Source organism: Gracilinanus agilis, chromosome 4 (genome assembly GCF_016433145.1).
Source record: "Gracilinanus agilis isolate LMUSP501 chromosome 4, AgileGrace, whole genome shotgun sequence".
In the NCBI taxonomy this organism is placed as follows: domain Eukaryota; kingdom Metazoa; phylum Chordata; class Mammalia; order Didelphimorphia; family Didelphidae; genus Gracilinanus; species Gracilinanus agilis.
The window spans coordinates 240,856,900-240,880,572 of NC_058133.1; the positions used below are offsets into that span (position 1 = coordinate 240,856,900).

Here is a 23,673-nt window from a genome sequence, read left to right on the forward strand (position 1 = left end):
TTGAATTTATTATATACTTTTACAAAAATAGATAGTTTCAACTATAATCCTTTTTGTTTTATATAGTGTATTGAAATTTTTATTTAGTCTTTGATGCTCACTAAATAAAAGAGGAAAAGAAGATACTGTATAGGTATATATTTATACCTAGGGCAGTGATGGCAAACCTGTGGCACAGGTGCCAAAGATGGCATGCAGAGTACTCTCTGTGGACACTTGACCCCTGCCGCTGCCACCCAGTTCATTACTAGAAAGGTAGAGAGACTCTAGATGAAGCTGCTCCCCTCCCCCTCTCTACCATGCTTGAGGACATTCTCCCCCTCCTCCCCTACACAGATGTTAAGGTGGGTGACCCACAGGTGGCAGAGCTGGTGGGAAGCAGAGTGGAGTGGAGTGCTCAGGCTATTCCTCTCCCCCCTCTATACTCACTGAGGACATTCCTCACTTCACTCTCCCCTCTACCCAGCATCCCAATGAGAATGTTTTCTCCCTACCCTATGCAGGGTAAGGGAGGGGTATTCTTGGTGCTCAGTGGGAGAGAGGGGCAAGGCACTGAATCTGGGGGGTGGGGTAAGGGCAAGGCCTGGCACTCTGTCTCTAAAAGATTTGCCATCACTGACCTCTAGGGTACTGAGGGACAACATAGTCAAAGGAACTCTTGAGTTATTATATAGCTTATTTAGTTCATTGCTAATTCTTTTATTTTGATTTTAAAATTTCTTACATTATAGAGATACTTCGTCTTCAAAATCTCACTTGGGAGATACTTCAGAAACCATCTGGTCCAAACCATATCTTTTTTTTTTTTTTTTTTAATCCTTACCTTCTGTCACAGATTCAATACTGTGGATTGGTTCCAAGGCAGAAGAGTGGTAAGGGCTAGGCAATGGGGGTTAAGTGACTTGTCTAGGATCACACAGCTAGGAAGTGTCTGAGTCCAGATTTGAACCCAGGACCTCCCGACTCTCAATCCACTGAACCACCTAGCTGCCCCCCAAACCATATCTTTCTGTAGAAAGCCTTTCCTGATTCCTCCAGTGATTAGTGCTTTTTTCCCTTTCTCATGTCATTTGTAGGAGTTGGGATGGATGGTAGGGTATGGCATGTGCTCACATATCTTACTTGTAGAATATAAACATTTTTCATTTTATCTTTGTATCTGGAAACACTTTGCATTTAGAACACTAATTGTTTGTTGGACTATAAAATTCAATAGAATAAATGATAGTCTATATTAAGGAGTTTTTTAGGAGTAAAGTCACATATAAAAACTGAAATAAAATTCAGCTTAGAGGGCAGCTGGGTAGGTCAGTGGATTGAGAACCAGGCCTAGAGATGGGAGGGTCCTGGTTTCAAATATGGACTTAGACACTGGACAAGTCAGTTAACCCCTATTGCCTAGCCCTTACCACTCTTCTGCCTTGGAACCAGCACATAGTATTGATTCTAAGGCGGAAGGTAAGATTTTAAAAAGGAAGAAAAACAAAAAAGAATTCAGCATAGTAGATGAAATCTTAGAATTTTTGTTGATAAGTACAATTCTAAACAAAACCTTAGCTTAAATGGGACTCTTAAGAAGGGAGATTTTTACCTCTTATGCTTTTTCTTAAAGGTTCTGATAAAATTTAAAATTTATTGGATACATATTTTATTATTTCTTATAATTTTCTCCAAATTATCAGAAAAATAGCTACCAACCCTAGCATTAACAGCTTCTTAGTCCTTAATAGTGAATGACTTTACAGGTATGGTAGGAAGTATTAGTTCAGTAATTACAACTGATTTTTGATATAGTTGGGTTTTTTAATGGTGGGTTGAGGGTTTGTGCTAGTGAATATAATTTGATAAAAATACTTTGAGTTTCTTGGAGGAAAAAAAAAGGAATCTCAAATGATCTTTTGTATCTCCTATACAAAAGCCTCAGTATATACTTAGTTGTTTATTCTGAGTTCCTATTCTCATGTTGAAATTGGATATTATGTTGACTGTTCCTTCCATTTCTATTCTAGCCTGAAAGGATAGATCCAAGTGCATCGAGGCAAGGATACGATGTCCGTTCCGATGTATGGAGTCTGGGGATCACACTGGTATGTTGAATAATTTCTTTTACAGTCAGTTTCCTAATTGTAGAATGCTTTTTTAACTTAAAAGAACAACAAATTTAAAAATATGTATTTTCTCCAAAGTTTTACTAGAAATAGAAGGCATCTATATACTGCCTTTCATCTGATTTTTCTGTTTTGTGGACTCTTAGATATAGTCATCTCAAAGCAATATCCCTGGACTGCTAACAGTTGGAAAATGCCACAAAAATCATAAATGATGAAAGCACATGGTTTTTGAAGCATATTTTGATTTCACCTTAGTTTTCTTGTAATGGCATAGTTGGGATACTTAAGATCCTTTATTATACAATGATAAAACAAGCTTAAATCAAATTGAAGCAGGTGCTTTCCTTGTTTTTAAAGAAAAGTCATTTTCTTTACTACATGCACACAAACTATTTCTAAAAAATATCTGTACTCACATTGTATGTTGTCTAAAAATTGTAAGAGAGCATCTCACATCATCCTTGTTTTTCTTTTTCTGTTTCTTGCTTTCTTTTCTATAGTCTTCCTCCATTTCTCTGTTATGGCATAGCATTTACCTTGAGTTCTCAGCGACTTTGTTAGTAGGGCCATTCTTTACAGATTCTACTAAATTAGTTCTATGCACCTTTCCATGGACAGTGCTTGTTATGCAAAGGCCAGACTAGCTTACTATAGCAAGAATGGGATAACAATAATAATAATAATAATAACAATAATAATAATAATAATAATAATAGCAGCTGACATTTACATTTCACTTAAGATTCAAAATTTGTCCCACACATTAATTTGCTATTTAGAAGAAACTTGTAATATAGATATTATAGGTATTTTGTCCCCATTTTACACTTGGAAAAGTTGAATTTATAGTGGTTAAGTGACCTGCCCACATTCATGCATCTGGTAAGTATTGGAGGCAAGATTTGAAACCACATCTTTCCTGACATAAAATTTAATACTCTTCTTAATATGCCACCTTGACTCTTACTATTTAATTTTGAAAAGATCAGTCTCTGGATGATTAGCCACCAAGTAATATCAGACCTTAGCCTCTACTTTAGGGAAAGGTAGTAAATACATCTTAGTATGTTTGAGCCAAATCCCTAGGTGGAAAGGAAATAATAATATCTTGCCAGTTCCCCCTTTCCCCACACACACATACAAAAAAAAGTTTTATAATCAAATTGAGTACTCAAACAATAGATTTGTCACTTAGTAACCAGCCTTTTAGCCATGAATTTACCTAGTAAAGAGTATAATTTAGTGGGCTCCCCAGGATTCCCAAGTTAGAATGATCACTGGGCTATTCAGATGTTTCTCTTCATTTACATGTGGTAATGCTTGGATTTTATTCATATAGCAGGTGATTTTTGTTTTTCACTTTTTCTTATGGATACAGTATAATTGACATTAAAACAAGCAGTAAGATGCTTGAATGGGGAGTTCTGAAATTTTCCTAGCAGTGCCAGTAGAGAAGAATTGGAGAATTCTGATGACCATATTGATCCCCAGATCCATTCTTATTTTGCCTTCTACTCTCCTTTCCTCATGTAGTGGGATGTCTTCATGTTCTTTACTTATTCAACTCTGTTAAATCCCAATCTCCAAAAAAACAAACAAACAAAAAACCTCACAAATTTATTTATACTAGGGTGCAAATGAGTGATAAGATAGATAGCAGTATATGAGATTGGGTAGTACACATATGTAGGAGATTAAGCCCCAAGAGAATTTAGTTACTTCATAAGTGTTCCTGGAATAAAGTCAGATACTTGATATGGAATAGGGAACCATTGAACTTTCTGGTCTTTACAGCTATTCAGTTGAATTATGTTCAGAAATTAAGGATAAAGTTAATAAAATTTGTTGGGTTAAACAAATAAGAGAGAGTATACTTTCCAGATGAGTTATATATAGTTTGAAACAATCAGAATATAGAGTCATAAGTCTTAAATTTAAAGAATTAATTTCAAATTTTGGGATTTCACATTTCAATCAGCTCAGTGGGAAGGAAGACATATGGGCTAGAAGGGGAGAAAGAGAGGAGGGAGTTGGAGAGAAGTCTTCCCAGTATAAACACATCAGGAAGATAAATTTTACCTATCTGGCCCCGCCTAAGCTGGTCCTGATTTTGAATAATAGGTTAATTTTTGTGGATGAACATACTAGCATTTGTAACTCAGTCCTCCTTAGTTAATTTAAATTTGACAGGACTGTGGAACCGCTGTTCCTAGAAGTGCTTTTTCCTCAAATTGTCATCTTTTTACCCAAGAATTTTTGTATTTACCCATCAAGGATCTAATAGTAATATGACTAAAACATTGGTCAGCTGGCAGTACAAATAAATTAGATTTTGACAGTATTTTCTTCTAACCATTTAAATATTGTTGAAAGCATATCAGGGTAGTATGTGAAGCAAATGCTGGATGACCATTTGTTGCATATATTTTATAAGGAGTGCTTGTTCAGGACTAGGTTACTTCTGAAATAATATAATTCTGTAGAAGAGTAAGAAATCAATATGTTGGGGATTGCCAAATATTTTAGGGACATATGTGAGATATATATTCAAATTTGTAAAAGGTTTTAAGGGATTTTTGTAAATACCATTGCTATTAACCTAATTTGAGGTAAAGGGTATATAGAGTATCCTCCTGGTTAGGTTTTACTACATTTCCCAGCAATAGTAAAGCAGAACAGTACAAGAAAACAAGGAATTCAAAGACTCAATTATTGAGCATTTCTCATATTTGTTTTTCCTATCAGTCCTCACTTCTTAGAAGTGCTTGACCAAGGGCTTCTGCTTGGTCCCCTTTTCAGACCTGGGTACATCTCTGATGTGAATGGCCTGAAGCCTTTCTCAGAGAACCCCTCAGTGGAGAGAATGTTTTGTATCACCTTAGGGGTGTATCCATTTAGACTCTGTTTCCCTACCTTCTCCCTCGTCCTCACCTCTCAGATGCCCTTCACGATAGAGCTATCTACTCTGGATGGACTCTGGATGGACTCAGGAGTCTCTGAATTGGAGGCAGCATGATACAATGGAAAGAAGACTGGCTCTGGAGTCAGACGACCTGAATTCAAATCTGCTTCTGATGCTTACTACCTGTGTGACCTTGGGCAAGTCACTTACCCTCCCTGGGCCTCAGTTTCCTCATCTGTAAAATGAGGGGGTTGGATATATGACCTCTGAGGTCCCTTCAAGATTTATTTTAGATCGCTGATCCTTCTATTGATTATTCAAAGAGCCCTACCCACACACAAGCATGTCCTTTCTCCAAAATAGCTCTGTAGCCCGAAATCCTTGAATTTGTTTCATCTGCAGTTTCTTTTATTTGCCTGATTCCTAATTGTAGTTTTCAATGGGCTCCACACTGCAATTTTCCCAAAAATGATTACCCTAGCCCTACTGGGATCTTATCTTGGGTCCTAGGTAGGGCCTTTCCAGAACTTTTGTTTGGGGGCCTGGATTTTAAAGCCACTTATATCGGCTATTAAATGATTCCGAGTTTGTGTTGCTTTTACCTCTCTCCTCTCCTCAGTATGAGCTGGCTACGGGCCGATTCCCTTACCCAAAATGGAACAGCGTTTTTGATCAGCTGACACAAGTAGTAAAAGGAGACCCCCCACAGCTGAGTAATTCCGAGGAAAGGGAATTTTCCCCAAGCTTCATTAACTTTGTCAACTTGTGGTGAGTACTTAACACACTGAAACTTGATTATAACTATAGTAATAGCTGTATTAAAGTTCACGCCAATGTGAGGACCCTACCTGAAAATCTCATCCTCACATCAGTTTCTCAACTGGCTTTAGTGTAATAGCCACCCTCCTCATTGTAGTGTCTCAGCCTCCAATTTGTCCTATAACAACATATTTTAGAAATTCTGAAATATTGATCTCATCATGTTATTTCCCTGTTTAAAAAAACAAAAATTAAAACTAAAGTGGCTTCCATTGCCTATTGACTTAACTCTAAATTTCTTAGCCTCACATTCAAAGTTAACATAGTGTGTTTGCATTACTGCTTTCCAATTCCAATGTACTTATTTAATTCATAATATAGTTCCCTGAGTATCTCCCTCCTAGACTGTAAGCTCTTTGAGGGCAAGGACTTTTGAGTCTCCCTCAATGTCTAGCATAGGGTTCTGTACATAGTAGATAATTAACAAATGATGGTTAAATTAGCGAATGAATGAAAAACATTACCTTCTTTTCCTTTCAGTTTCTATTCCTCACTGTCCCCTGAAAATGCCAAATTTATTCTCTGTGTGCTTGCTCCTGCCTGGGATTTGGACATTCCCCTTTGCTTATCCAACCCATACCTTTCTTTCAGACCATAGCACTAGGTTGTATATTTTTCTCCTCTTTTTGAGAGTTATTGAGGGAGAGATCAGGAAATATGTGTAAAAAAAAAAAACACATACAAAAGGCCTTAATAAAACTTTAAAGGAAAAAACAAAGATTCCTCTACTTCTTAGAAATATAAGTGTAGAAAGATACTGTAGAGTGAATGAAGAACTTCTGTGAAAGTCTTCAAGCCCTTCTCCAGTAAGGAGATCCCTTTGAAGGGTACAATACTCATTTAGACATTTAGATTCATATTACTATCTATTGTAAATTCGAGACTTAAATAAAGTAAGATATGATTAGAACATAAAGCAATCTCCTTTATTTTATTAAAGACATTGAATGAAGTTCCAGCAGCTATGTGACCTTGGGTAAAGTTACTTGAAGTTTCTGTGCCTCCATTTTCTAACCTGACTAGATAGGTCCTTTTCCACTTGTAATCATCATTAACTAAATGAAGGCAAATGAATTATATGTGATCAGAGAGACTTGACTGACACACATACTTGTGGTGTGAGACTGGGCAAATTTAACTTCTCTAAATTAAGTCTCAGTTTCCAAATCTATAAATAGTTAATATTTATGTAATGCTTTAGACTTTGCAGAGTGCTTTACACATTTGATTTTCATAAAATCCTAGGAGATAGGTGCTATGGTTATTCCCATTTTACAAATGAGGAAACTGAGGCTGAGAAAGGTCAAATGACTTGTTCAGAATCACATAGCTAGTAAGTATCTGATGCTGAATTTGAATTCAAGTCCAATAACTTGAATCCTATAGACATTATATCAATTAGATCATTCAAAATGGCACTAACAGTATAAGATTAAAATTAATGTTCAGTACTTGAAGTATTTTATTTTAAAGTTTATTATCTGACAAAATAGAACCACGTGACTTCAGTTTTTCTACCGGCTCAAAAAAGCCTGCTCCACCAAAGCGGCTGACAGGAAGGAAAAAGCGCTCGACATGGATCTCCATTTTTATCCTGTCTATGTCAGCACGTAACGACAGGAAATGAGTGGGATTCTGGGGATTGTAGTTTTGCTGGGGATTTTAGTTTTTAGGGTAACAGCTTCAAAATACACCACAGCTACCTCACTAGGAGGTGAAGATCACATGGACATAAGCAAGCCAGTTTGAAACCATAATTGTGTGTGTGTGTGTGTGTGTGTGTGTGTGTGTGTGTGTGTGTGTGTGCACGCGTGTACCTTTTTATAATGCTAGAAAGAATTAGGAAACTCTAAGCATTAAGAAAACAAAGTGATAATGGAAAAGAAGCTATGGGAAAAGCATGGAATTTGGACATCTGTGCCCTTCTTCCTGCTACCTTTGTAACTTTGAAAAAGTTTCTTAACCTCTCTGGACCAATTTCCTTTTCTATAAAATGAGAGGGTATATTTCTGCCTTAAATACTCTCATCTATGTGAAAACATTTCTACCCCCTTTCCCATAGCCCACTACATGAAGAGGGTCATAGAATCATAGATTTAGAATTAGAAGGAATAGAAATCACCTTACATAATCCTCAGACTTAAGGACTAAAAATATGAAGTTACTTGCCAAACATCATATGGGTTGGTAGTGACAAGTTTAGGATTCAAACCAGATCTTGTGATTTTGAATCCAGCAGACTTTGAACTATGGTTGCTGCTAAAGAAAATAATTTTTTTTAAAGAGAAAATACTTGCTTAATGCATTTGGCCATCCCCATTGTTTCCAGAATAGGCTCTTCCCATTTGACCTCTCCTTTACCTACCTGAAGGTATGTAAGACTTAATAGGAACTTTAGCAGCAGAACTTTAGACTTAAAGATGAATGAAAGTCTTTGATTCCCAGTGTTCTTTCCACTTGAAAAATATGTCAAGTATTTCTTTTCAGTTGTTTCTCCCTTTCTCCTTTAACTCTTGTTCCTGTCCCTCATAACAAGAGTATTTAACTTGCCTCTGGGAAGTTGGATGGGGAAAAAATTGCACCTTTGATTTCCTTTGTAATCCTATGTATTGTATTTTACTAATTTAAAAACATGATTCTGAGGAGTCTGTTGACTTCATCCCACTGCTAAAGGAGTTCATGATACAATAAAGCTAGTGATCAGATAGTTACTAGCTCTTTAAGACCAATTCCTAGAAAAATAAGTCACACCAGGTGCTTGCCTAAGGCAGGGCCAAAGGTTATTTGAATAATAATGGAAAGATCGGTAGGTTGAGTCTAGAGGCTTGGCCCTGAGCCCCTACCACTGACATTTATTTATGTGATATTAACCTTAGATTCTTTATTGCCCTCACTATTAGTAATTTATCTCCAGGATTCTTCCTGAATAAAAGCTGAATTCACTTGTGCTACTGAGTTAGGTCTTGATTTCACCAGGATACGCGCTATACTGGCAATTAAACAAAAGTAAAATAGATTGATATTTTGAGGAGAGAATATAAGCCCTGATTATTGACAAGGAAAAGTCTTATGCTTCATTTTTGTTGGGTTTTATATTTATTCCAAATGAAGATGCCTTATTCTGGAAGATCAGTTCATTGCATTTAAGAAAAGAAAAACATAGTAAAGTTGTGTTTTCCCATTTTATTTTGTTTTAGCCTTACAAAGGATGAATCCAAAAGGCCAAAGTATAAAGAACTTCTGGTGAGTATGATTATGGATAGTTTGGTATAGGTCTCTCATATAACTAATATTCTTTTGGCAGGCTTAGCTCAGTACAATTTAATACACTAGAGTATAATCTTTAAAAAGGTGCTATGTAAAGTAAACTTTTGTATTTTAAAATTATTTCTTTGAGTTTCAAAAATGTATTCCCAGAGAAAATTTTGGCTCAGGCATAAAATTAGAAATGTATAAATTCTGACAATAGCTATTAAAGAACAATTTGACTTTGACTTTGGTACATGTTTAAGCTTCCAAAAGAGGCTAGATGATCACCACTGATTGGGAGGTTTCCCTGTTACCCCAACCCCATCTCCATCTTTCTGTATACATGCATATATGCTGAAACCAAGGGAATACTTAAATATAAAAAACCAAAAAATTTAGCACAAGGTATAGGTATAAAGTATCTTTGAATGTCTCCTAGTTTTTTATTGACTATAATTGTCTATGTCAGTCAACCCTACCTAATTTGTTAGTAAAGAAAACAAATTTAGGAAAATCTAAATTACTCAGTTTGGCTAGGCTATGTCATCATAGAAGTCTCATAAAATATTTGTCTCTAGTGAATTTTGTGCAGTGTAACTGTAGAAAATTGTAGCTCACATTTATAAGAGATAAGATAGGATAGACTTAAATGTTCCTTAAATATCTTCTCCTTTTCCTCCCCTCCCCAAAAAGACCATATACATTTTTTATGGTCATTCATTAAAATAATGTTTTTATTCAAATGCAGCATACATGTTACAGGATAACATATTTAGGGCTAAAAACACTTGTTTTCTACAAATGTAGAAACTGAATCTCAAGTAAAATGACTTTCAGTTATAGGGAATTTAAATACTTAAGTAGCTATACTGTCTCTGCCATTTGTCCAGATTTTAGTAATAAGATGTATCTATGATCCAATCAAATCCAATCATAAGAAAATATTGACAGGAAGAAAATATTGACTGGATAAAATCAGCGATGAGACATTGAAGAACCAGTCTTAGTGCTCCAAGGATAATAACCATGGCTGAGCCTGATTTCTTCCTGGTATTGATTTAAAAGGCACTAGTCAGTTTAGAGAAGCAGTGAGGGAGAATTATTGCTACACTAGAAGAAGAAAGATTGCTAGGGCCAAAGAGACAGATCTTGGTGAAATGATAAGGATAGGAAGACCTAGGTAAATTGCTGATGTGTGCTGCTAAGTTGCTTAATTTTTATGGAGCTGGTACTGGTTTGGTTGAAGCCATTTTGGAAGCCAACCGTTGCTACAAAGGGGACTTCTTTTTGTTCTAGACATCAAACATGCTCTCCTGTAACAGGACAGTATTCTCTCAGAATGCTTCCCTTGGTCCCTTAGCATTCTGCCTAGCCACTTTTGTAAGAGGAGGTTTAGCTGTACTCCAGACATGTTTTGCCTTTTTCTTGCTTCACCTCACCTCCGGTCCCCTCTCCTCCTATCCCCTCCTGTCCTGTTCTGTCAGTGTTAAGTGACTTGTCCACAGTTACAAGCTAGATTTGAACCCTGGTCCTCTGACTCCAAGCTTACTTCTGTCCACTTAGCTGCTCTTGTTGGCCTTCTTTTCACTGTGGTGATTAGGGATAATAATAATATAATTAATAATAAATTATAATAATAAATAATTAGTTTCTAACATTCCCTAAAATAGAGAGAGTTGGTGTCAGCAGTAGTTATGAACACAACATATTTCTGCCTACTAACTATACTACACTCCCACCTACTAACTATCTACTATATATTAACTATACTCCCACCTGCTAACACCGGATACTAGAATTTTGCTTTTATTACAATTCTGAATGGTGAAAGACCTTAGCTTTGGGTTATGTTGAAAATACAAAATTCTGGGTTGTCCTAGCCAGCAGTATTGATTCTTGAATTTTTGATTGCTTTTTTTAGAAACATCCCTTTATTTTGATGTATGAAGAACGCACAGTGGAGGTTGCATGCTACGTTTGTAAAATCCTGGATCAAATGCCAGCAACTCCCACCTCTCCCATGTATGTTGATTGATATTGCTGCTACGTCAAACTCTAGAAAAAGGGCTGAGAGGAAGCAAGATGTAAAGAATTTTCATCCATCACAGTGTTTTTATTGCTTGCCCAGACACCATGTGCAATAAGATTGGTGTTCATTTCCATCATGTCTGTATACTCTTGTCACATAGAAAGTGCATCCCTATAATATCTGATTGCTCACACAATATTAGTGCTGGTCAGAGAGACCTCATCCTGCCCTTTTGTGATGAGCGGATTCATGATTTGTGGAAGTCAGTATATTTGATTTATTGACAGTGATTGGGTTGCATTTTAAATTCATTTCTAGACTCAAAACTTGGAGATGTAGCTACTAGAATGATGTTCTTAAATTCCCACATGTTTTAAGAAGGAGGCAACATAGGTGTGCCATATGCAAATGTAGAGATGTAGGACTGAATGAGAAGAACTGACAAGACCAATGGGACATAGCGCCTTCTGAAATTGAACAACAAAAGAGGAATTTATTTTCTTCACTAAGTGCAATAGATTTACTGATTTGATGTTCTGTTGCTTTACAGTCACCGTGTATGTTCTGGGGATAGTGTACTCAACTGAATTTCCTGTTCGTAAAATATATTAAATTAGAGTGACTGTCTTTACCAAAAACAATGTTGAGTTGAAAGGGACTAACATTAAAATCCTGAGACAGGACAGAGATGTGTTCTTTTTCTCCTTTCCCAATATAACCTTTCTTCATTGGGAAGATCCAGGACCCTGCCACTTGTCAGAGAAGGTGCTAACCCAAAGAATCTTTGGTTTATTAGAATTCAGTGTGCTGCCAAAATGATGTTCCACCTACCACAAACCCCCAGAACTCTGAAAGAAGAGAAAATAGTATAAAGGACAAAGTTGAACAACAACAAAAAAAATCCTAAGGCTTTCTCCCAGGGAACTTAGAGTGAGACTCCATTTCTGATTCTCCTTTGTTCCAGACCTGATACTTTTCCAGACATAATGTAGTTCTAGAAGAAAGAAACAAATTTCTTTGGTTGATTTAGGTAGAAGTTTGTTTCCTACAAACAGCCCAAGATTTGCTTCTGGTCCAGAGCTTCAGTTCCTGAAATATTCACTTAATGTGCTGTCTATGGTTGCTCTATTATCATTTGCTTAATCTGCTATTCGAATCTTTTATCTTGTGTGAATTTTATTTGCTCAAAATCCCTAAAAATAACCTTTAGCCCCAAATATGTCTTGTGATATAGTTTAATATTATAGAGATTAGGAAATATGGCACACTGGATAAGTGTGATAATAGAATTAGAGGTAAATTGGGCCAGAAGCTGATTTGAAATGGCTTCCTAGAATTGGAATTCTTCATGGATAAGAAAAGTCCAAGGATGGAAAGTATCAGAAAGCCATTTAAGTTTCCTGCCTTTTTGCTAACAGGTATCAGCCAGGACCTCTTTAGGTGACAGCTATGTACCTTCTTTCTATCCTGGATCACTAAAAGTTAGATTGCGTGTAGCAAAATTATTATGCATGGTTAGAGGCATGTTAGGGTATGTATTAGACATGATCAAGTCTATAGGGGATATACCATTACAGAATTAAATGATGGCAGCAATTGTTCATTCTCCCAGGGCTTGTGATGGACATTAATATTAGAAAATGGAACAATAAAGAAAGAATGGTGCTATTGGAAGTTACATGCCTGTAATTTCACAATTTAAAAATGGTTCTTCCTTTTCAGTCATTATGTCTACTTGTTAGAGACATGAGAAATGACAGGATGTATACCTTCCTTCATTAAGCCATTGCCCTTTCCTGTATCTCTACTGAGGAGAGTGTTCTTCTCTGTTGTCAACTTCTTCCTGTCTGGTTCAGCACGTGGTCACTTTGCTATTTTGCTAATAATGGAGATGAAAGCAATTCTGACTGTCTGGGAGCATTCTGACCATTCTCTCATGTGGACGATCTTATAAGAGGCAGTTTATTAGTGTATTAATCATAGATTATTATAAACTATTAAGGGCAAGGAGTTTATTACAATGTATCTTTATTTTTTAAAAAAAAGGGTGTATAGTGTTCACAGACTGTGAAAATAGTGTAAGAACTGTACATTGTGAGCTCTGGTTATTTTTTTTCTTGTACAATAGAAAAATGTATAAAAATTATCAAAAAGCTAATGTGCAGGGATATTGCCTTATTTGTCTGTAAAATGGATCTTAGTAACATATCTGCTTCTCAGAGCTTTGGAATATTTTATCCTGTATTCTGGTTTGAATTACTTCTCTATTTAAGATATATCATGGAATCGAAGTGTTTATGTAATAGTTCTATCCTTTTTGCCTGCAGGTCAGTTGTAATAAATCTAGGATGTGATATTGACCATGTTATTTCATTTTCTAAGGCCAGATACTTGGATAAAAAAGAATTAAACACCCTTAAAATACTCTTATGTATTTCAAACTAGGGGGAAGAGGGGAAGCTCCTTTGAGGAGTGGCAATTACTTCTTTCTGTTTTATGCCTTCCCAAGGTCTCCTTATCTCCGAAACTCATGCAAACCTTGGTCAGTTTGTACTTTGGGTGACCTTTGCAGGCAAACTTCAGTTCATTTGTTGGTTGTCATTGAAAGTCTTTTTCCTAGCCAACTCTGATGTGTGGCTTTTGAAGAGTCCAGGGGTAAGGATGATAATGTTGGTCATTCGGCCACATTATTGACTGTGACCAACCCTAGACCTCATCTATATCTCTATGTAATAATTATATGTCTTATTCTTTTTGTTTAATGTCTTTGCTAATAGCTCCCAGTCTGGAAACAGGTACTATACTGGAAACATGCTAATTCTCTCAGAGTTGCTACTGAGAGTTTGGTAAGTTGGTAAGGCCCATGGAGCCTAAAGGAAGTAAGGATGCACAAAACTGAGAGTCCTAAAAGTAATTTGAGGAAAGAACCTTGAACTTACTTATTTTTGGCTGGATAGTCTGCTATTTTGTCTTCCTATAATTATCATCAATTATCATCATCTTTTGTACCCTAACACTGGCATCCCTGATTACAGTGTTATCCCACCCTGAGAGAAAAGGTTCTCTGACTACAAATAGTCTGGATCCTCCTGCAAGGGACAAACAGGCACTTTTATATCCTTCTTCCCAAAAAAATCAGCATGGGTTGAAATAAGAAAATGAAGATTATGACAAGAAGAGAATGGGGAAACATAAGTCATAGTTACTTAGCAGCCCAGCCTTAAGTGACAGTCAGAAAAAGAAAATGGCAACCAAGAATTTCCTATTGTTATAAAGAAATAAAAAAGGGTTGTATTCCCCTAGGTTGCTGGTGACTGGGAACACCAACTCAGTCACCTTTGCTTGATGGTATAATTCCCTTTCTAAATAACAGTGCCCAGGTAGGACCCTAACTGGTCAGGTGGATGGGTAACCCTTCAGGTCCCACCTGGGGTTGGATCAGTTATTAGTAGTGAGCCTTGCATCACGTTGTTCATCTGACTGCGTTTGCTCCCTCCCCAAGGGACTTGATATAATGACCACTCAGGAAGGTACTTATTAAATATTTTATCTTTGATCTTAATTAGGGAAAGGATTATCAGGATATGGACTGGGGATTGGAGACCCTGTCAAACTATTATCTATAGGCTATAATCCCTCAGGACTGGAGGCTTATTGATTTATAAAACTGGAACTATTGTTCTTCACAACCGCTCTGATTCAGCTTGGCCACTGCCAGACCAAAGAGACTGCTCTGCTGGATGCACTGTATTGATAATTTCTCTCTCTCAGCTTCCTATTATCAGTTTGAGATGTGTTAGCCTTCATAGCCTTCAGGAAGTAACCACACTTAAAAAACCTCCCCCCGGGGCAGCTGGGTAGCTCGGTGAAATGAGAGTCAGACCTAGAGACGGGAGGTCCTAGGTTCAAATCTGGCCTCAGCCACTTCTCAGCTGTGTGACCCTGGGCAAGTCACTTGACCCCCATTGCCTACCCTTACCACTCTTCTGCCTTGGAGCCAATACACAGTATTGGTAAGGATTTAAAAAAACAAAAAACCTCCCCCCTTCTTATACCTCCCTCCTCGCAGTCACCACCCGGGTTCAGAGATCTAAATAGCTATGATGATTCAGATGCCTAAAGATCTAGGGAGATTCAGAGAGAACCAATGACCAATGGTCAGAGACCCACAGATCAATGGTCAAAGGCCTCTTCCAGATGGGTGTTGGGGTATTTATCCTCTCAGGCTAACCAACTTTTGCCCCTGGCTCATGGCATCTGGGAACATTCCAATGTCTTCAACTGTCTCCCCTGTCAATCAAGGTGAGACCAACTTTCCCAGGGTTTGAATATAACACTATACAGATCTACAAGCCCTAACTCTAAACCCAATAACACAATCACTCCCTTATTTCCTCTGAGGAACACCGTATAAGATTTATTTTTTAGTTTTTTATTTTTTTTTTAAACCCTTAACTTCTATGTATTGACTTATAGGTGGAAGAGTGGTAAGGGTAGGCAATGGGGGTCAAGTGACTTGCCCAGGGTCACACAGCTGGGAAGTGTCTGAGGCTGGATTTGAACCTAGGACCTCCCGTCTCTAGGCCTGGCTCTCAATCCACTGAGCTACCCAGCTGCCCCCCGTATAAGATTTTAAATGTGAAATTATAGCTTAACTGTGTCTTAACTTTAGATAAAATGTAATGTATAAATTGATAGGAACTTGTACTTAGCTAGAAAGGAATCTCTTTTTGGTAAGTTTTTCCAATATATAATGCATGGTGTACATTTTGAATTTCCTTCCAATTACTTAGAGAAATGATAGTCAAAGAACCATCATTCTGAACCAGAGATCTGAGACAATGCATCAAATGTGGTGTTACAGACAATGAGAGAAGTGTTGTGAAGAACATCTAAAAAGCACTTTGGGCTCTCTGCAGTACTTTCTTCTGTCTTTGGTGAAAGAAAAAATGCTTGTCTGACCTCTAATTGTAGTCATATATCATCCTATACTAGGTATTTCAATCAAATGTATGCTTGCTTTGGGAATTAAGATTTGCATTATGATGATGGGAGAGTACATATTTTAGGGAAGCAAGTGTTTAAAATGTTCTTTTTGCTTTTTTACCTTTTTGAGGGTTGTACACCCTATAATGACACACTTGAAAACATGTTTTTTACATTTGTTCTTTGTCTAATCTTTGCTAACTGATTATCTAGCTATTTTGACTGTTTCAGATTTACTATAGGGACTGGAACTGTGACATTATTGACATGAGGAGCTCTCATGTCATTCTTTGCTAAGACCCTTCAGTGCAGGTTGGCATCTTTGCAATTTATAGTCTTAGTTGAGTAGGCCAATGAGAGATTAATTAACTTTCCCATGGCTGTAAAGCCAGTATTTATCACAGGTGGGACTTAACCAGTCTCCAGGACCAACTCTATCCAATATGACATGAATGTTGGTGATTCAGTTTTGAATTGATATCTCTAACATCTTTGCACACTGGTTAGCAGTGTCTATTTTCCAGTTATGTATTAAAACTTACTCAAATTGATTGAACAACAATGTAAATCTGCTACTTTGAATTTCTACTTGAGTTATTTTGTAGTTTTAAAAAGCTTATTTTCTTACAGATTATTACCCTCCCCACCTTATGTTGTCCGTTCCCCCCCCCCCAAACAAAAAAACTAAAAAAAAAAAAACCTAAAAAACTGCATTGGAGCAGCTAGGTGGCCCAGTAGATTGAGAGCTGGGCCTTTAGATGGGAGGTCCTAGATTCAAATTTGGCCTCAGATACTTCCTATTTAATGTGGAAAAGTCACTTAACCCCATTTGCCTGTCCTTTATCACTTCTGCCTTGGAAAACAAGTATTCTTGATTTGTCTTTAAAGGGGAAAAACCCTACATTTACAAATGTCTGCATTTTTGTTCAAATGCCATGCTACCTGTCTAGGAATTTTCAAAGTACTTTTATTTTATTTTGAAATATTTTGTCATCACATAGCGGGGAAAAAGTGCAGCTATAATCCAAGTTAGGTCATGTTGAAACTTATGCTCTGTAATCTATTTAGCAGTGCTCGAGTCAGTAGAAATTTATGAGGCAGATGGATTGATATATTTCCTCCCCCACAGAGAAAACCATACATTTATATGTCTTAACCCCTTTAAAGTAGTCACTGCAAACTACTTGTTCCATTAATGCTTGACCAAAACATTAATGAAGTTTTATTCCTTGAGAAATCACTCTCTTCCCTATAAACCATGTAAGGATGAAGACTTGTCACCCTGGAGATATTTTTAAAAGTCCAGTGGCAATGTGGAGAGTTCAGAAAAATATTTTATTAGGATTAACATGGATCCCTACCTAATGAGGCTGCTCTGGTCCAGCTATCCCAAGCTCTTTGTTTCTTTCCCTTTTTGACCTATTACCAATCTCAGAGCCATATCAGAGTCTAAAAGTATTTGTTTTGTGCAATTTCAGATATCTAAAGCTGAAACATTAACAAATATGGGGCACAAGTGAAAATGACCACTGGACGAATAATAGGGGGCCAAATTACTTATTTCTCTTTGGTTAAGTTAGCTGTAGAAAGAGCTTAATGTGGAAGTATTGAAAAGGGAAGATATGCAAGCATATTAAAAAAGGCTATTAAACCCCAGAAAATGGAAGAATGGAAAGAGGAAAAAGTTCAAAGTGAATAAAAGTGATAGTATTAAAATTGTGTCTTCTATTATCACATATTGGACACACACACATATGCTGGAGATACGAAGGCAAAGATGAAACTATAGCTTAAAGGAGTTTAGAATCTGGAGGAAGCAACATATTCAGATAAGCAATTATAAAACAGACTCTCCTTAACTAAAGTAGGTACTAGATGAATCAAGAAAATCCTTGTGGAGGATGTAGCACTTCATCTTGAGCTTTTAAAGGCCCTAGGGATTCCAAGAGACAGAGATGAGAAAAATGATGTTTCTACCATGGGGGACAATTAGCTAAATGCAAAGGCATGGAGATTGAGGACATTCCATATGTGGGGAGTTAGAATCAGACATTTTTGACTGCAGCATAGGAGTATATGAGGAAGTCCTAAGAAATTAGCATAGGAGAATAGGCTGAAGCCTGATTACTTTGAAGATAAAATAGTAGTTGTGTTTATCCCACAGCAGGAATTCTTAATCTGGAGTTCACACTTAAAAGGCCTATAAATATATTTTACATGGTCTCTAAACTTGGCTGATAAAAAAAATTGCATCTTTACTTTTAGTTAAACCTAACTGAAATGTAGCATTTCATTCCATTATAATTTTTTGAAAAATTATTGGAAGAGATCCACAAAAGGGTCCATAATAGATGCAATCAATCTCTCTCTCTGTCTCTGTTTCTCTGTTCTTTCTGTCTCTGTTCTTTCTGTCTCTGTCTGTCTGTCTCTCTCATAAAGAGCTACTCACCCTTTAAAAGTTTCTTTAGTAGAATCCTACAAGATGGGTAGATACAGAGATGGAAAAAAAGGAAGAATGTAAGAATGTATTGGGGCATATGGAACTAAGGTGCTAAACCATATGTCTCAATTAAAATGTTGAAAATGGAGTCAAAAGTTGTAGTTTTGGAACTCAGTGCTGTGTAGATTTTAAACCATTCAAATCTCCACAGACCTCAGTTTCTTCCTGGAAAACGAGAGTTGGATTATAAAATTTCTTACAACCCTCCCGGTCCTATGAACCAAGATCTCATTTTTGTGTGATTTTCATAAAATATTATAGTGATTTGTAAAGACCAGAATGGATAGCAGCAGGAAGGCAGGGTGATGTAGGAAGAGAACTGAAACTTAAGAGGTCATATGCCAAGATAGTACCATGGTCTAATCCCATGTCCTCTTGCTAAGAGGACCTACATACTAAGTATTGTTTCTAAGAAAGAAGAGGTATAAGGGCTAGGCAATTGGGATTATGTGACTTGCCCATGGTCACACAGTTATGAAGTGTCTGAGGCCCATTTTATACCCAAGGCCTCCTATCTCCATGCCTGGCTTTCTATCCACTGAACCACTTAATTGCCCTAGATGTGCCTTTAAAGTAAGTTTTACCTTGAGTCTAGTACCTTTTTTATCATACAAGTGGATAAATTCTTGGGTGGATCTAAGCTTTGGAGGGCTTCCCTGACATCTCTGAAATAAGGTATTCAGTGCTAACACTACTTCAGTCTTCATGGTCCCATCACATTTGAACTAGAAAAACAGAAATACATCATTATTAGCATTCTTTGGTGAAATTCAAGACTCATGACTTTTTTTTTTTTTTTTTTTTTTAGCCCTTACCTTCCATCTTAGAATCAATTCTTGTGTATCAGTTCTAAGGCAAAAGAGAAGTAAGGGCTGGACAATGGGGGTTAAGTCACTTGACCAAGGTCACACAGCTAGGAAGTGTCTGAAGCCAGATTTGAACCCAGGACCTCCCGTTTCTAGGCCTGGCTCTCAATCCACTGATTTCAATCCACTCTCAATCCACTCAATCCACCCAGCTGCCCCAAGACTCATCTCATGACTTCTTAAAATTCATGTAGGAGGACTTTAGGTTGATTTTTATGACCAGTATACCTAAGCAGCCCTCTAGGAATGACTCTACTTAAAGGTCTTCTCACTTCTTGCCTGGACTATTATAATACTCTACTTATGTATTTTTTGGCTTCTAATATCTTCTGAGGTAAAAACGCCCTTTGTATTATGAAGGGATGCATCTCAGTTGTTAGTGTTTCTGTCACAAAATAGGACTTCTGTGGGCATTTCAATAGAGATTTTTCCATTAACAGTATGTGGGAAAGATTTTGCTAATCTTAAAGTGCTATGTTAAGTTTTAACTTATTTCATTGTCATCATTATTAGCTCCTTAGACCCATTAGGGTTCATATACCACATTATATCATATCAGCACTCCACGCAAGTGAAAAGAATCTACTTATTACTTGTGCAACCATGGGCAATTAATCTCCCTAGGCCTCAGTTTCCTTATTTGGAAAATGAAGAGGTTGGACTGGGTGTCTTCCGAGGTTCCTTCCCATTCTAAATTTTACCCTAAAAATCTAGTCCAAATATTCCTGGACTTCCTTTACTCCTGAGGTGAAGTCTTTGTGAACTGGGAGTAGAGTCTCCCCCCCATAGTTATTTTTCAATATTTTTTAAATATCATTTTCAAACGAGTTATTTTTCATTCAGCTTGTCTTTTGTAACTTAAATCCATATGATCATCCCAAGAAAGTTTTACTTGACTGACTATATAAGGCCTCCAGTTAAAACCTAAAATGAAGAGAAATATTTTGAGGTTATAGTAACACATGTGACCACCTAGGGGAGCCTTAGAGCTGCAAAAACAAGTTCAGTAAGCTTCACAATTTTAGTCAAGATTATAGGATGAGAAATAGATGAGGTTAAGAAATTGTCTTGTTCATGGTATTTGGCAGTGAATGGGAGAAAATTAGGACATTAACTAAGGAAGGGATGGATGTTGGCAGCAGGATCAAGGGGAATAATCTCTTAAGATGGAGCAGACCAGAATATGTTCAAAATATGTCAGTTTGGAAAAGAAGGAACAGAAAGGGAGAGATGTTAGCTGCTACATTGAGAAAGTAAAAACTTGTGGGCAAATGAAATAGAATGTAGTCATAAAAATTTGGAGGATTAGTGGTAACAAGGAGGAAGGATGTCTCTGTTTTTTACTAGAGACATCTCAGAGCATGTGTGAAGAGTCAGAGATATTTTGTGGGAAAGGAAAAAAATGTTCCTGGTTGGCTTTTTAAAGTATGACTCAAAATTATCTGTCGAGAGTGAATCAAGGGTTATTGAGTGTGCCTTCACAAAGTATAGAAAAAATTTGGAACATTATCTGAGAGCTATGACAAATGACAAGCTCTCATCAAGATCATCATCAGTCGTTGATTTTCCCCAGAAATAAACTGAGACCTATGAGCAAGAACAGAAAAAGTGAAAGTTGGAAATGATGAAGAAATCAGTGGTAGGCATGATAAAAGGTCAAAAGGGAAAAAGTTTTCAATGTTCATGCAACATGGAGATGGCTAGCCATGGCAGTGCAAAGTATATAGGAAAACATCTGGGAAATTTGTAACCTGAGTGAAACAAGAAGGAATAGTAATAATGATAGCTAACATTTATATAGCATTCATTGTGCCAACCACTTTACGGTTATCTCCTTGCTTCTCACAGCTCTGAGGAGGTGCTATTCTTACAAATGAGGAAATTGAAATAAACAGAACTTAAGTGACTCCCCAAGAATCACACATTTAGTAATGTCTGAGGCCAGTTTTTAAGACAAGAACCTAATATGTAACATTTTGGAGAGTTAATATCAATAAGGAATTTATCAAAAAAGAAAGGCCTTAAATTCTAGGCCATATAGCAGAACACTACCTACATAAACCTTGGTTCTTCCCTCTTTTTTCCCCCATATCTAGTCAATCTCCTTTTTCCCTGTCAGATGACCAGTATATATATTCAGGTTATGGTTGTTACCTTAGGCCTGGACTATTGCAGTTGCCTCCTATTTGATTTCACTGCTTCTAGTCTTTTCCTTCTCCAGTCTGCTCTTTACATGAAAGACAGAATATTTTCCTAAGACTCAAATTTGTCCATGGCATTTTCAAAATTTTCAATGTTCCCTATTGCCTCTCAGATAAAAAGCAATTCCTTTATCCTGGCATAAGCCCTCTACAATCTGACTCCAATAAATCTTTGCCTTTATTCATATTACTCCCCTTCCAAAGATGTAGAAAAAATGACTTGATAGCAATGCCTTGAACTTAAACTCATCTCTATATTGTCTGTCATTCCTGGAATGTTCCCTTTCTCATGTCTGCCCCTCAGAATCTTTGTCTGTTTCCAAGGTTCAACATAAGTGCCAATTTCTTCTTAATGCCTTTCTTCATCCTATACTGTTACATCTTCTCTCCCTTCTTAAATGGCATTCTCTATGCTATTTTCCACCATTTGAATATAAGCTCCCTCAGGGCAGCAACTTTCATTTTTGTCTTTCTAATTCATGTGACTAGTACAGTGCCTTGTACAGACTCAAGCACTTGTTAGTGTTTATAAATTGATTTGATATATAAAATATTAAGCCTTTAAAAGTAACAAATCCTTTAGCTAATGAATTTATCAAATTCAACAAGCTTTTTGGGGGCATGCATTGACAAAGATTAAGTTAATACTATGTGAGTACACAGTTCTAGGTACTGATGATACAACTAAAAAGTTAATTCTTTAATTCCTAATGGTAATAATATGCAGCACAAATGTAATGTTTATACATTACAATACAAGGATGAAAAAAGTAGTTAAATACAGTTTAGTTTGGGAGAAAGGGCAGCAGCCTGGGGGATTGGGAAAAGCTGCATGTTGCTTGAATTGTGTCCTATGAGGGGAGCCTGACACAGGGATTAAGAGAGTCTTTTCCAGGCATGGGGTATGGCTAGTGGGAAAGGAATTGAAGGAATTTGAAAAGGGAGGAAAGTTAATAGGATGAGAGGATGGTAGGGTTTGGTGAAGATTTTTTTTTTTTTAAGTTAAAGGAGATTTGGGCCTGTTCGAAGGCACTTGAAGACCAAAAGTGGGGAAAATCTTGTTGAGGATGCAATCTGCTAGATTAGGCTGGTGAGGATGGGCTAAAGTGAACATATTGAGCAGTGGTTCCCAAACTTTTTTGGCCTACCACCCCCTTTCCAAAAAAAAATATTACTTAGCACCCCCTGGAAATTATGAAACTATTTATTGAACTCAGAATATAATACAAAAGAAATGTGGCCATCACTGCCTCCCTGGATCCCTGCAACACCCACCAAGGGGCGATAGCGCCCACTTTGGGAATCATGTTATATTTATATTATATAATTATAGAGGGATTGGCCTGGGCAAGGATAAGAGCCACCTCTTTGTCAGGGAAAGGAAGAGAGAGTAGGAGATAACAAAGGAATTTAAACAAGGACATATGTTAATGGCACTGATCTAAGTATCAAAAGGGATACTGGGATGAAAGTCCTAGTCCTTAAGAAGTTTATAGACCTGAAGTACTGGCCAAGTCTGGAAGACTTCAGTTTCAATTCCCACCTCTATGACTCTGAAAAAATCATCTAAAACCTTTGGGCCTTGGTTTTCTCACCTGTAAAATGAGGGGGATAACCTTCCCTCTCTTAATTTTATGATCCTAAGCTCCAAACTTTCCTCTCCTGCTTCACCTTCTGTGTCCTCCATAAAATAAGAATATTGGACTAGATGACATCTTAGATCTCTTTCACCTCTAGTATTCTGTAATTCTGTGATCTTAGGTTTCTCCAGTATCCCTTTGCAGAATGTCATAAATACATTTACAAGGGAAGAGAAATGAGATGATGGGCTTCTCAGACTGCCAGTACTTTGAAATTCCATCAGGAAAAAGAGTGATTAAAGGGGTAGTTGGAATACCGATTATTCTGCTCGCCTGATCCCATTTCCAAATCCATAAAATGGGGCGGGGGGGGGTAATCTATGAATAAATAATCTTTACTCATTTCATAGTATTGCTCAGGCTAGCCCCT

The 23,673-nt window shown here is 37.0% G+C and overlaps 1 protein-coding gene across 2 annotated transcripts in view; it reads left to right on the plus strand.

Moving 5' to 3' along the window:
* MAP2K4 (mitogen-activated protein kinase kinase 4) overlaps window positions 1–12,770 on the plus strand; it is a 179,681-nt gene extending 166,911 nt beyond the window's left edge. For both annotated transcript variants that reach the window (XM_044676684.1, XM_044676683.1), the window contains 4 exons: window positions 2,010–2,087; window positions 5,633–5,781; window positions 9,030–9,075; window positions 11,003–12,770. In XM_044676684.1, coding sequence (XP_044532619.1) covers window positions 2,010–2,087; window positions 5,633–5,781; window positions 9,030–9,075; window positions 11,003–11,116 — 387 coding nt within the window. In that variant the 3' untranslated portion in view covers window positions 11,117–12,770. The remainder of the gene's footprint in view (window positions 1–2,009; window positions 2,088–5,632; window positions 5,782–9,029; window positions 9,076–11,002) is intronic.
* The last annotated feature ends 10,903 nt before the right edge of the window (window positions 12,771–23,673 follow it).